The following is a 15,249-nucleotide window of genomic DNA, read 5'->3' as shown; positions in this document are numbered from 1 at the left end:
GCAAGGGGAAGGAAGCACGTTTTGAGCTGTGACTAGAGAAGCTTGTGAAAGCAAGAAGGATTTGCTTTGCAGCTGGTTTTGCAGAATGTCCTTACATGAAGTGATTTGGATAAATTTGTGACTTTCAAACAGCTCCCTAAATATGTTTCAGGGAGAGGGGAGGATCCAGTCTGATTTGAAATTGAGCCTTCTCTGCTTAAACCATGTCATATGATATTTGGTTTGAAGGAAGGTGGCAGATATCTGAACCCTTAAGTCCACTTCCAAGTTTCCTTATAGCCATGCCTTCTGGAATGTTTTAGAAGGATGAATGGTTCCTCTGGCAAGATCCTAGAGCTCGGCCCTGCCTCAGGGCTTCCCAGAAGCAAAAGCACTTCATCCCAGTATACTAAACTGGCTTCTCAAGTACACACATTCAGGCAGTCTCATTAACTGAGGTGGTCGTGCCATTTACAACGGATGAAACACAGCAAGGGAGTGGCAGCCCAGAGCAGAGTATTTCAAAAGTGGCTTCACTGATTCCATTGCTTAGAACAGGTGCTTTCCTGTTTTCCAACGTCTCACCCTATGTGTTAAGTGCTACCCACGGTGGTGACTTGGTGTTTTCCTAATCAGACCTTGTTACGGATTATTGGCTGCAAAGCTTAGTGATCAAAACTGTTGGATATAGGAGTTGGATCTGGGCTAAGTCCTGGCTCCGATACTTAATTGCTGTGGGAACATTGGGAAATGATGTCTGAGATGGTTTCTCCACCTGCAAAATGGGAAAATCTTTACCTTAGATATCTCATCATTTAATCCTGTGTCCAACATTCCTGGCATATAATAGACATGTTTTGGCCACTGCTCCCTGAAGTAGGCCCATGATTCTAGTCTGCTCCAGATGTATAAAATGCTGCCTGTTTTAACTCTTAGAGACCTAGGAGATAGCTTTTCATTTAAATCCAAGTCTGATTCCAGCCAATGATCCTCTTGACACTGGTTATTACAGCAACTAGAAAACTACTTTTCGAGATGGTGCTTTAAAGGATGCCATGATCAAGAGCAATGATTTAGTCAGAAAAAGCAACTGTTCTCTTCTTTATGGGGCAGAATTTGAGATTACTTAGACAAAAGGATTGGACATCACTAGCTGGCTACCTCCAGCTTAAACTTTCATTGAACTAAACTAAAGCTTAAGATTGTCTGCAGCCAACTTCTGTGAAGTGATTCTTCTGGTAAATAGGCAGTTACCGAAGGACTTTGGATGTCACCAAGGCCTCTTTGTACACACCTGGTGGGGGTGAGGGACATGACCAACATGACTAATAGAATGTTTGAGAGTTAGTTAATGTTTGAACCATGTCTCACTCTCCACCTCTCCAGCTTTGAGATAGGGAGGGGGAGAGATTGGTCAATTCTAGGAAGTAATGTAGACTTTCCTCTCTCAGATTTACAGACAAGGTGTAGGCTATTTTTTCCCAAGCTCCTGAAGAAGACTAATTAATGCTTTAAAGCCAGTAGAGTCGTCAGAATGAAGCCCAGAGAGATGGTGTGGGCTGTTGGTCTACCTTTGTTCTGTCTCAAATTTTCTTCTTTTTCCTGATCCTTTGCTGCTTCTTCATTCTCTTAGGCCCTGATTAAGTGTCACCAAGACTCAGTCCTTGTTCTGGTCTCACATAGAGCTCATGTCTTTTCTTATGACATCAATTCTTGGTTCTAAGCTCACTTCTGGAATTCTCCAAGTTGTCTATACTGTCCCTTCCAAATTGGTATGTCTGAATTAGTCTTTCCTACCAAAATTATCTTTAGCTATTATCCACTCAACACTAGAGCCTATTGACCTTCTTTATCCTGTATAGGCAGTTTTCTCTTTTCTATAATATAGTCTGGACCATCTTGTATGCTCAGAAACTGATATTCATTGCACACCTGTAAGAAATATTTCCTGCTGCCTTATAGAAAGTTCAAACTTGACCTGATTTGAATAACCTCCTCTAATTGACAGCCAAATCCTTTTGCCACCTTATCACCCACCACCCTCCTTCAACAATTATTTGCATACCTCCTATATGCCATGCATTGTGAAAGATCTGAGGAATCATACCTAAGTCAGACATGGTCCCATTGTCACTGGGAGCAGGAGGATGAAGATAGACAAACAAGAAAATATCAGGTAGTGTTTAAAGCTGAGAAGAAAATAAAACGGACCGATTGGGAAGACACTTATTTATTTATTTATTTATTTAAATTTTATTTTGTCGATATACAATGTGGTTGATTATTGTGGCCCATTACCGAAACCCCCCTCCCTCCTCCCTCTCTCCCCTCCCGCCCAACAATGTCCTTTTTCTTTGCTTGGGGAAGACACTTAGATTCTTAGATGGAGAAGGCTTTCAGAGGTGATGTTTGAGCTGAGACTGAATGAAAAGGAGCCAACTGTGCAGAGATTCTTGGAGGAACAGCTTGCTCAAAGACCCCAAGTAGGGATGAGCCTGGAATAGTTGATAACAAAAGCCAAGAGTCTAGAGCACAGTGAAGGAGCAAAGAGGTGTTCGACATGAGGTGGGCTGGGGTCAGCTCACACAGAGCATCACCAGGAGTTTGAATTTTCTTCTGAGCTCAGTGGGCTGCCAGGAGAAGGTTTTTAAGCAGGGGAGTTATGTGATCAGATTTTTCTCTGTAAAAGATTGCATGGATTCTGCACAGAGAACGGATTGGAACAGGCAGTGGTGGAAGCAGGGTGACCAACTGGGAGCAACTGTGGTGGCATGGGTCAAAGGTAATGGTGGCCTTGACTGGGGTGGAGGCAGTCTACCAAAGATTAGCAGTGGATCCCACTTGAGGCTGTTCTGACCCACTGTGCTGGTGGGTTGGGTGTGGGAGGAAAGGGGCATCCTCCTGTCGTACCCGGTTTGGCTCTTCACCTTCCTGCATGCATACTCTGTACAGAACTCCTTGGACACTGCCATGTGAGAGCCTTCTATGTTTTCTGTCCAGCCTACCCTAGTTATCGAAGGACCAGTTCAAGCCAAATTGCCTTTACAAAGATTCCCCTACTGCTGCAGCCCAGGGCTGGTCCCCTCGGAGCTCCCCCAGAGCTGGCATGGTGATGCTCGTGGAAGCTGACTCCAAGTCTGCTTTCTGTTCCACCGTGAGCCCTTTAAGGGCTTAAAGCCCAATGGCTTTAACATAACCCACACACTGGGCACTGAAAATCTTCATAATTGTTCTACCTGCAGGTGCTTTACTTCTTCCAGCCAGTATGCCTACCTTAGATGCTCCAGAAGAGAGGCTGAGAAAATTTAAGTACCGAGGCAAAGATGCATCTGTGAGTATGAAGCAACCACCTGCTTGGCTCCATCAAGGACCAGAGCAGTAAAAAGCACATGGCTGAAATGCATCAAAACTGGGGTGGAGGGTGGGAGGGTAACACATATAGCAAAATATTCCTTTAGATAAGTGCATCGGTGTTCACTGACTAATTCTTTCAACTTTTTGATATGTTTGAAAATTTTATACTAAAATACTAAGGTTGGGGAGGACAGACATGCATGGACTTAGGAGCCAGGCAGCTATGGACTCAAATCAAGGTTTCCATGTGATCTTGAAACTATGTAACTTCAGAGCTCCAGTTTCTTCATGTATAAATGGGGCTGCTACTTACCTCTGAGGGACTGGATGGCAGCTCTAGGTGTAGGGTCTCTCGATGCTTAACTACAGCTGCTCTTGGCAAGGAGGCTTACCAAAGAGCTAAAAGGTTGGCATACAGGTATAGCCAATAAGCATGCCTTGCAGAAATAGGACTCAGTACTGGAAAGTCCAGACTGTTTTTCTTGTTGGGCTGAGCACGAGGGTTGGGGGCAGGGAGTCTGCGCTGTGTGTGGATTCGAGCGCTCATTCAGCTTCTCTGGCCTCACAGCTCTCCGGCTCTAGCTCTGTGTCCTATATCTATGTATCTTCACCAGCGTATCATATGAGGTTGGCTCCACTTTGGGAATCTGAAAGGCAGCTTAGGATGAGGCAAACACGTGGTCACAGCATCCTGGTTAGGATGCTGTCCAGAGCCGGCTCACTCTTCCAGTAACCTGCTCCAACAAGTGTAGCTGTCTGGTTTCTAAGACCACTGCAGATTAATGGAAGCCGATTAGAACCCTCTGTGTGGAGAGCAGCAGGAAGGGCCAGGAGATGAGAAGGGAGAAGCCTAAGGTGCAAAACCCTCCACAGGGCAGACCCCCTCTATGATGGTTGACAGTACAGCTGGCTCAGTAGGCTTCAAAGGTGTTCCTGACTTGCCATATAACACCACAACACCCCTATTTTTAAGTAAGAATGAAATAGCTTTTTAAAGGAACCCGAAGTATCTAATATACAGTGATTTCCTTATGATTACTACTTAAAATTCTTCAACCTAAACTCATCTATCCAGAAAGTTTAGGTCATTTCCCCGGGACTCTCAATGTTATAAAGTCTGTGAGTTGTCTATTAATATGAGGAGGAAAAAAAAAAAAAATATATATATATATATATATATTTAAAGATGACCGGTGAGGGGATCTTAACCCTTGACTTGGTGTTGTCAGCACCACGCTCTCCCAAGTGAGCTAACCGGCCATCCCTATATGGGATCCGAACCCGTGGCCTTGGTGTTATCAGCACTGCACTCTCCCAAGTGAGCCACGGGCCGGCCCAGAGAAAATACTTTTTAAAAATTTTAATCTCCCTGAATCTGTTCGAGTCAAATTTCTGTGACTGCATCAGACTTGAATGGCATATAGACTAATTTCACTAGCAGTGGAAATGGTCAGTGTGTCCAGGGTTTGGGAAGTCCCCTAAGAGTCCCCAGCCCTGCCTGTCTGGCACCACTGGAAGGCCCAGGCCGTCCAGGAAGCAGCTATACTCTCCAGGGACTGGTCAGCATCAATGAAGATGTGCTCAGACTCAAGGCAGTGGGATGCTTTGCTACGTTGTCTTTGCAGTGGAGAATCCTGGCCTGTCGAGGATGTGCATGGTTTTCCTTTATATTAGGAAGAGTGAATAATTTTCTAGATGTCGTGTAGTAGGAGAAAGCAGAGGAGGTAGACGGAGCTGAGACAACTTACTAAATATGATCTTAAGTCTTCCAGACTATTGCATCTGTAAAAATGAAATCAGATGCTTTGAAACAGGTTCAAAAGTCTAAACGCAGTGACATCCCGGCTCCCTGGATCTACATGTTCCAGTTCTTTCTTTTCCTCACCAGGTGAGGCGGCAACAGCGGATGGCAGTCAGCCTGGAGCTCCGGAAGGCCAAGAAAGATGAGCAGGCCTTAAAGAGAAGGAACATCACAGATTTCTCCCCTGACCAAGCTTCTGAAAAACCAGCCAAAGAGGTGCGTCAGAACATAGTGTTTACAGCAGTTGTGTGCAAAAATATATCCTTAGAAAGTTTCTCTGGTTTGAAAATGTTTAACATAGTCAGAACTTGCAACTCTAACTTAGGGTCTTTGAAGAAAGGAGTGAAGAGGTCATGGTTTGAGCTGAACTGCCTTTGTCAAAAGGCTACGTGTCCCTCTTGTGGTTGGGAGTCTGTGAGATCTACGTTCTAATGGGGGATAGAGAAAGTTGAAAATTTAATTGAAAATTCACTTGCTTCCCCTAACTGAGGAAATGAGTTTGTGAAGGTTATTTCTCAGAGCCATCTAGTCCCTAGATATGTAAAGTCTTTCCTAAGACTTAAATGCTTTCCTCCGCCTTCCATTCTTCATCTACTCTGACCTCACTAAATGCAAATCCTGAGTTGACTTCAGGGCCACTTCTGTTTTTGTGAATCCTTTCCTTCTCAGAACTTCAGTAATGTTATATCTACATGTCTTCTGTGCCACACCACTGTCTATGTCCTACCTTAACTATCCATGTGCGTCCTTTTACACCCTGCTAGGCTTAGGGCTCCTATAGGACAGATATCAGTTGAATTTTGCCAAGTGGATCAAATGAAATGGGTACAGTCATTCTCTGGATCACCATAGGGATCTGAACTGTATCTGTAGTGAGCTTCATCTGTCTAGAGTTATCCCTAGGATTCCCCCAGCCGAGGAAGGTATGAAACAATACGATGAGAAAAGTTGTTTTCCTTTTTATCCTATGTTAGCATGTTCTCTTTAAAAAGTTAACATAATTCACATACCTCAAAACTCCCCCTTTTAAAGCATATAATCAGTGGTTTCTAGTATACGCACAAGGTCATGCAACCATTACCACTAGCTAACTCCAGAAAATATTCATCCCCTCAAACAGAAAAATTATACCCACTAAGCGGTCACTCTCCATTCCTCATTCCCTGCATGGTCTGTGAAACATTAGTTTACTTTGTCTGCATGGATTTACCTGTTCTTGACATTTCATATAAATAGAATCGTATGGTATGTGACCCTTTGTGTTTAGCTTCTTTCATACAGCATGGTGTTTTTAAGGTTCATCCATGTTGAAGCATGTATCAGTGCTTCATTCCTTTTTTTTGGCTGAATAATATTCCATTGTATGGATATACCATATATTTTTTTATCCATTCATTAGTTGGTAGACATTTGGTTTTATACTTTTTGGTTATTATGATTAATCTGCTATTAATATATGTCTACACAAAAACTTGTACACAGATGTTTTCAATTGCATTGGCAGTACATCTAGGAGTAGAATTTCTGGGTTATATACTGACTCTGTGTTTAACTCTTTGTGGTAGGCTGAATAATGCCCCACCCCCCAAATATCTACAGCTCCTAATCCTCAGAACCTGTGAATGTTACCTTATGACAAAAGGGACTTTGCATATGTGATAAAGTAAGGATGTTAAGCTGGGGAGATTATCCTTGATTATCCGGGTGAGCCTGACATAATTGCAACAGTTATTATAAGAGGGACGAAGGAGGAGTTGGAACAGAAAGTGATGTGATGATGAAGGAGAAATTAGCATGATATGCTTTGAAGATGAAGAGAGGGCCACAAGCCAAGGAATACAGGTGACCCCACAAGAAGCTGAAAAATGCAAGCAAATTGATTCTGCTGTCCTCCTCCAGGAGAAATCAGCTCTGCTGACATCTTGACTTTAGTCCAGTGAAACTGACTATGACCTTCTGACTTTCTGAACTGTAAGAGAGAAAGTTTGTGTTGTCTTAAGCCACTAAATTTTTGGTAATTTTTACAGCAGCAATAGGATGCACTGCAAAACTGTTTTCCAAAGTGGCTGCACCATTGTACATTTGGACATTCTTAACAATATTTGTTATTGCCCATTTTTAAAAAGAATAGCCATTAGTGGGTGCAAAGGGCTATGTTGTAATTTTGATATATTTTCCTAGTGACTAATGATGATGAGCATCTTTATGTGTTTATGAGCTATTTGTGTATCTTCTTTGGAGAAATGTCTATTCAAACCCTTTTTGCCTTTGACTTTTTATTGAGTTGTAAGAGTTCTTTATATGTTCTGGAGACTAGATTCTTACCAGATATATGATTTGCAAATATTTTCTCCTGTTCTGTGGGTTGTCTTTTTCACTTTCTTGATAGTGTCCTTTGAAGCACAAAAGTTTTTAATTTTGCGGGGGGGGGGGGTTCAACATTGAGATATGTTGATCAAATCAATGTTACTAGCATATATATCGTTTCAAATTGTACTTATTCTTTATGCCCCTTATCCAATCTCTCCCCAATCCCGTCTCCCTCCCCCACTTTAATTACCCCAGATTTCTTCTCTCCTTCTGAAAGAGTAATGGTTACTCTGTTGATTTATTGCCTAGATCTGTCCAATGTTGAGAGGTGTGATCAGGTCCCCCAGTATTATCGCAGAGCAGATGCTTCTTCTGTCACTCTGAAATGGGCTTTGTGGAGAGAGACATCCTCTTCTTTTCTTTATCTCTACCAGTGACTCTCCTTGTGTCAATGCACTCCAGTGGCTGGCGGACCATCTGCATGATGGTTGTGACGTCTAGCCACTTTCACGGCAGCCATGGTTATTGTGGCGGCTGTGGTGGGCCACCCACATGGAGGTGTTATTTTTGACATGCTCCTTGGCACTGTCAGTGCGCCTGATTGTGGGAGGGGTTTGGTCCCTGGATCCATGCCTCTGGTCCCTGGGCAGACCCCAAAGTGCTGGCAGTATGCCTGGTTGTGGGGAGGGGTGTCCAGTCCTGGCTCCATAGCTCAGGATCCTGGGCAGCCCCTGAAGCGTTGGTGGTGTGCTTGGGCAGGAACTAATTTTTTGTCTTTCTTACTTCTAAAGTGGGGGAACTTCCTGTTGGGACCAGTACTTGAGATGTGTGGTTGAGCTAAATTGCTGCTTTGCTGCTGCTTCCCTAGGGAAGACTTTTTGTGCAGCTCAGGGTTTAATGGTTGACCTTATAGGTACTTCTGGCTCTCCACAGACCCAGTGCACCTGGGTTGTATAGAAACTCTGATCTAGGACTGAGTCTTTTCATCAAACTGCACCCCATGCAATTCTGCATTCCTGACCAGTTTCCTCTGAGTGGTCCTTCACTGATTGGGGTGCCAGTCAGCTGTCCTTGCTATGCTCCCATGTTCCCCCAGTGGGCCCATTTCCCTCACTGCCCATGCTGCAAAAACTTCCCATGGGACAGGCCCTGTGCTGGTCCCTTGCAGTGACTCACCAGTCTCTGAGTGGCTCCTTTTTTTCAGTTGTTGTGGTTCCTCACTCCTATGCAGGTACACGGGAACCCTATCACTATAGGGCCTGGGGGCCACCAAGGCTCTCATCTCCCCTGCTGCCTCCAAGTAACTCAATCTGAAGGGCACAGCTGTAGCTTTTGCCAGCTCCTTCTCTGTGTACTCAGCAGCTCCAGCCTTAAAGTGGCCATGTCACAAAATGGTTGGAGTGGTTTTTTCTTTCTCTCATCATGGCTTCTCCCACCTTCATGCACTCTGTAGGTCTCTCCTCCTCTTCCCCTGAGCTCTAGCAGCCTCAGCTTGGCCGTTGTTGCTTTTTTAGAGCTATAAATTGGTTGATTTGTGGGAGAGAGTGATGCTGGGTCTGTCTATTCCACCATCTTGACCAGAAGCCCAAAAGTTTTTAATTTTGATGAAGTTGACTTTATCTCTTTTTTCTTTGGTAGTTTGTGCTTTAGGTATCATATTTAAGAATTCACTGCCTAGTCCAAGGCCACAATGACTTATGCCTATGTTTTCTTCTAAGAGTTTTATAGTTGTAAAGCTTATGTTTAGGTCTTTGATCCATTTTGAATTTTTATAAATGGTGTGAGTAGACGTCCAACTTCATTCTTTTGCACACAATATCCAGTTGTCCCAGCACCATTTTTTGAAAAGCCTGTTAAATGGTCTTGGGACCCTTGTCAAATAAATTGACCATAAATGTGAGAGTTTATTTGTGGGCTCTAAATTCTCTTCCATTGATCTATATGGTTATTTTTATGCTGGTGCAACAGAGACGACTACTGTAGCTTGTAATAACTTTTGAAATTGGGAAGTGTGCATTCTCCAACTTTGTTTTTCTTTTTCAAGATTATTTTGGCTCTTCTGGATTCCTTGTATTTCTATATGAATTTTAGAATCAACTTGTTAATTTCTTCAATAAACGCAGCTCAGATTTTAATGAAGATTGCACTGAATCTGCAGAGTAATTTGTGGAGTATTGCCATCTTAACAATGTTAAGTCTTCCAATTCATGAACATAGGATGTCTTTCCATTAATTTAGGTCATTTTTAATTTTTAAAATAGTATTGAACATATAAGTATTGTAATTCTTTTGTTAAATTTATTCCCAAGTATTTTATTCTTTTTGATACTATTTTATAAATTGTTTTATTGATTCTGATTTTTAGATTGTTCATTACTAGTGTATAGAAATACAATTGATTTTTATATATTGATCCTGCAGCCTAGCTGAACTTCATTAGAACTAAATATTTTTGTGTGAATTCCTTAGGATTTTCTATATACAAAATCATGTCATTTGTGAATAGAGATACTTTGACTTCTTTTCCAATCTGGATGGACTATATTTTTTTCTTGCCTAATTAACCTTTCTAGAACTTCCAATACTATGTTGAACAGAAGTGGCAAGAGCAGATATCCTTGTCTTTTTAGGGGATAGTTTTCAGTCTTTAACCATTAAGTATGATGCTAGCTGTGGGAATTTTGTAGATGTCTGTATCAGGATAAGAATATCATCTTCCTAGTATGTTGAATGTTTTTATCATGGAAGGGTGTTGGATTTTTGTCAGATGCTTTTTCTGCATCTATTAAGATGATCATGTGGGTTTTTCCCCTTTATTAGCTTAATATGAAGCACTACATTGATTTTTTTTCGTGTTTAACCACCCTTGCATTCCTGAGTTAAATCCCCATTGGTCGTGACGACCAATATGTTGACTATATGTTTCATATGTTGATGCACTTAGTTTCCTAGTATTTTATTGAGGATTTTTGCATCTGTACTTCTAAGAAATATTGGTGTGTACTTTTCTAGTAATGTCTTTGTCTGATTTGGTATCAAGGTAATACTGGCCTCAAAGAATTAGAAAGTTTCCTCATCTATATCTTTTGGAGGAGTTTGTAAAAGATTGGTGTTAATTTTTATAAATGTTTGGAAAAATTCACCTGAAGCATCTGAACCTAGACATCTCCTTGTGGGATGTTTTTTGATTACTAATTCAGCATCTTTACTTGTTACAGGTCTATTCAGATTTTCTGTTTCTTCTTGAGTCACTTTTGGTGGTTGTGCATTTCTAGGAATTCTTCTATTTCATCTAGATCATCTAATTTGTTGTCATACATTAGCTCATATTTCCCCTTTTTATTTCTGTAAGCTCAGTGGTATTGCCTCACTTTTCTAATGTTAATAATTTGAGAATTTTAAAAATCTTGGTAAGAATTTGAGTCTTCTCTTTTTCTCTCTTGGTAGGTTTAGCTAAAGGTTTGTCATTTTTGTTGATCTTTTTCAAGAACCAACTTTTGGTTTCATTGATTTTTTCCCCCCTCTATTTTCCTATTTTCTCTTTCTAGTCTTTATTATTTCCTTTCTCCTGCTTGCTTTGGACTTAGTTTGTATTTTTTTCTAGTTTTTAAAGATGTAAAGTTGGATTATAAACTTGAGATCTATCTTCAGTTATAACATATGCACTGGTAGCTACACATTTCCTTCTAAGCCCTCCTGTAGGTCCATCCCATTAGTTTTTAGGCATTACAGTGTTTTTATTTTATTCAGCTTAAAGTATGTTATAATTTCCCCTGTGCTTTCTTCTTTGACCCATTGGTTATCTGGGAATGTCATGTTTAATTTCCTCATGTTTGTGAATTTCCTAAATCTTCTTCTCTTGTTGGTTTCTAATTTCATTCCACTGTGGTTGGAGAACACTCTTTGCATTATTTTAGTCCTTTTAAATTTGAGACATATTTTATGGCCCATAGACATGGGAGAATGTTTCATGTCCCTTAAAAAGAATGTGTATTCTGCTGTTGTTGTTTGGTGTAGATCTCTATTCAGTTTGGTTGATTTGTAATGTTATTCAAATCTTCTGTTCTTTTTTTAATGTTCTGTCTAATTGTTCTGTCCATTATTGAGTGTGGGATTTAAAGTCTCCAGCAGTTATTGTTGAATTTTCTATTTCTCCCTTAAATTCTGCCAGTTTTTGCTGCATGCATTTTTGGGCTCTGTTGTTAGATGCATACATGTTTATAGTTGCTTTACCTTTTTGATGGATGGATTGACATTTTTACTGTTATAAAATGTCCTTTATCTCTAGTAATTTTTGTCTTACTGTCTATTTTGTCTAATATTAGTATACCTACACCAGCTCTCTTTTGGTTACTGTTTGAATGGTATATTGTTTTCAGTTCTTTCACTTTCAATCTATTTGTATTTTCGAATCTAAACTGTGTCTCTTGTAGGGAGCATATAGTTGGATCATGTTTTTCTTTTAAATCCATTCTACCAATCTCTGCCTTTTATTGGGAGTGTTTAAGCCATTTACATTTAATATAACTACTAATTAGGTAGGTTTTTACATCTGCCACTTTGCTATTTGTTTTCTATAAGTCTTACAGTCTTTTCCCCCTTTATTCCTTTATTACACATTTCTTTGTGCTAAATGGATACTTTTTAGTTTAATATTTAAATTTCTCTGTTTCTTTTATTATTTTTTAAAAATTACTTTCTTAGTGTTTGCTCTGGGGATAATTAACATCTTGACTTGTAGCAATCTATTTTGGAGTAATACTAACTTAATTTCAATAGTATACAAAATTTTGCTGCTATATAGCTTTATTCTCCTCCTCCCTTATTGTCTATAAGTTACATCTTTATACATTGTGTGTTCATCTGCATTGATTAATAATTATTGCTTTATACGGTTGTCTTTTTAAATCAGATAGGAAAAAGAGTTAAAAATTTTATAAAATCTATACTGTCTTTTTTATTTACCTGTATAATTATCTTTACTTGTATTCTTTATTTCTTTGTGTAGATTTGAGTTTTTGTCTACTTTCTAGTACCTGAAGGACTTCCTTTAGTATTTCCTGTAGAGGGGGTTTGCTAGTGATGGATTCTGTCATTGTTTATCTGAAAATGTTTTAATATCTTTTTAATTTTATCATGATAGTTTACTAGATAGAGAATTCTTGGTTGACAGTCTTTTCTCCTTCAGGATTTTGAATATGTTATCCCACTGCTTTTTGGCAATCATGGTCTCTGAGAAATCAGTTGCTAATCTTATTAAGGCCTTGTACATGATGAGTTGTTTTTCTTTTATGGGTTCCAAGATTCTGTTTTTGGCTTTCAACAGTTTGGTTATGATGTATCTAGATGCGAGTCTGCTAGAATTGATTCTGTTTGGAGTTGAGTAAGCTTCTCAGATGCGTAAAACAATTTTTTTTCATCAAATTTGGTAAGTTTTTGGCCATTCTTTTTTTTTATCATTTACTTCTACATATTTGTGGGATACAGTGTGTTGTTTCAATACATCCATATCCACACAATGATTCACTTAGGGTAGGTAGTGTTGTTTTGTACCCGTTAGTCCATCCCTTTTCTTCTCTCTCTCCCACTTCCCTCCCAGCCTCAGGTAACCATTATTCTACTCTCTACTTTTATGATAACCACTTTTTTTTTTTACTCCACATGAGTGAGATCATGTGGTGTTTGTCTTTCTGTGCCTGACTTCACTTAACATGATGGTTTCCAGTTCCATCTGTGTTACTGCAAATGATGGGATATCATTTCTTTTTGTGGTTGAGTAGTAACCCATTGTGTATATATACCACTGTTTTCTTAACCATTCATCTGTTGATGGGCATTTAGGTTGATTCCATCTCTTGGCTATTGTGAATAGTATTGCAATGAACATGGAAGTGCAGGTGTCTTTTTGATATATTGATTTCATTTCCTTTGGGTATATACCCAGTAGTGGGATAGCTGGGTCATAAGGTAGATCTATTTTTAGTTCTCTGAGGAACTGCCATACTGTTTTCCACAATGGCTGTACCAATTTACATTCTCATCAACAATGTTGGAGGGTTCTCTTTTCTCCACATCCTCACCAGCATTTGTTCTTTTCTATCTTGTCGATAATAGCCATTCTAACTGGGCTGAGATGATATCTCATTTGGTTTTAATTTGCATTTCCCTGATGATTAATGACCTTTTCCATTTTTTCATGTGTTTGTTGGCCATTTGTGTTTCTTCTCAGAAATTTCTATTAAGGTCTTTTGTCCATTTTTCAATTTATTTTGTTTTTTACTGTTGAGTTGTTTGAATTCCTTATATACTCTGGATAATAGCCCCATGTCTGATGTGTGGTTGGCAAATATTTTCTTGCATTCTGTAGATTGTCTCTTCACTTTGATAGTGTCCCTTTCTGTGTAGAAGCTTTTTAATTTGATGTAGTCCCATTTGTGTATTTTTGCTTTAGTTGCCTGTGCCTTTGTGGTCTCAAAAAAGCGCTGCCAAAAAAAGGAAAAATAGTGCTGTCCAATCCCATTTTGTGTAGCATTTCCGCTACGTTTTTTTCTAGTAGTTTCATAGTTTTGGGTCTTAAATTTGGGTCTTTAATCCATTTTGAGTTTTTTTTTTTTGTATGGTGAGAGATAGGGGCCTAGTTTCAATCTTCTGCATGTGGATATCCAGTTTTCTCAGCATAATTTATTGAAGAGACTGTCCTTTCCCCACTGAATATTCTTGGCACCTTTGTTGAAAATTAATTGGCTATAAATGTGTGGGTTTATTTCTGGGTTCTCTATTCTGTTCCATTGGTCTGTCTATTTTTATGCCAGTACCATGCTGTTTTGGTTACTATAGCTTTATAGTATAGTTTGAAGTCAGAGAGTGTGATGCCTCCAACTTTGTTCTTTTGTTCAAGATTGCTTTAGCAATGCAGAGTCTTTTGTGGTTCCATACAAATTTTAAGATCATTTTTTCTATTTCTGTCATTGTATTGAATGTGTAGCTTGCTTTGGTTAATATGGACATTTTGATGTTGATTTTTCAACCCAAGAATATAGACTATCTTCCCATTTATTTGTGTCATCTTCAATTTTTTTTCACTAGTGTTTTACAGTCCTCTTTGTAGAGATCTTTCACCTTCTTTGTTAAATTTACTCCTAGGTATTTCAATTTTTTTGTAGCTATTGTGAATGGGATTACTTTCTTGATTTCTTCAGCTATTTCATTGTTGACATATAGGAAGGCTGTTAATTTTTGTGTGTTGGTTTTGCATCCTGCCACTATCCTGGATTCATTTACTAGTTCTAGTAATTTTTTGGTGGAGTCTTGGGTTTTCTATGCATACAATCATATCATCTACAAATAGGGATAGTTTGACTTCATCCTTTCCAATTTGGATGGCCCTTATTGTTTTCCCATGCCTTAATGCACTGGCTAGAACTTCCAAAACAATGTTGAATAAGACTGGGGAAAGTGGACATCCTTGTCTTGTTCCAGATCTTTGAGAAAAAGCCTCCCGTTTTTGTCCATTTGGTATGATATTAGCTGCAGGTTTGTTGTATACGTCCTTTATTGTGTTGAGGAACATTCCTTCTATACATAATTTGTGTATTCTTTTCATAAAGTGGTGTTGGACTTTATCAAATGCTTTTTCTGCATCTATTGAAATGATCATATGGTTTTTTATCTTCATTCTGTTAATGTGGTGTAACACATTTATTGATTTGCATATGTTGAACCATCCTTACATTCCTGGGATGAATCCCACTTGATCATGGTACATAATCTTTTTAGTGTTGTTGGATTCTGTTTACTAGTATTTT

General features: G+C 39.4%; 1 protein-coding gene across 1 annotated transcript in view; it reads left to right on the top strand.

The window, feature by feature from the left end:
• The first annotated feature begins 3,244 nt into the window (after positions 1 to 3,244).
• The window catches only part of KPNA7 (karyopherin subunit alpha 7), a 28,577-nt gene continuing 16,572 nt past the window's right edge, over positions 3,245 to 15,249 (top strand). Inside the window, exons 1-2 of the mRNA XM_063089969.1 lie at positions 3,245 to 3,310; positions 5,222 to 5,350. Of these exons, the coding sequence (XP_062946039.1) occupies positions 3,245 to 3,310; positions 5,222 to 5,350 (195 nt within the window). The remainder of the gene's footprint in view (positions 3,311 to 5,221; positions 5,351 to 15,249) is intronic.

Source organism: Cynocephalus volans, chromosome 3, assembly GCF_027409185.1.
Source record: "Cynocephalus volans isolate mCynVol1 chromosome 3, mCynVol1.pri, whole genome shotgun sequence".
Classification (NCBI taxonomy): Eukaryota; Metazoa; Chordata; class Mammalia; order Dermoptera; family Cynocephalidae; genus Cynocephalus; species Cynocephalus volans.
This window is presented reverse-complemented; position numbering and strand designations above follow the sequence as displayed.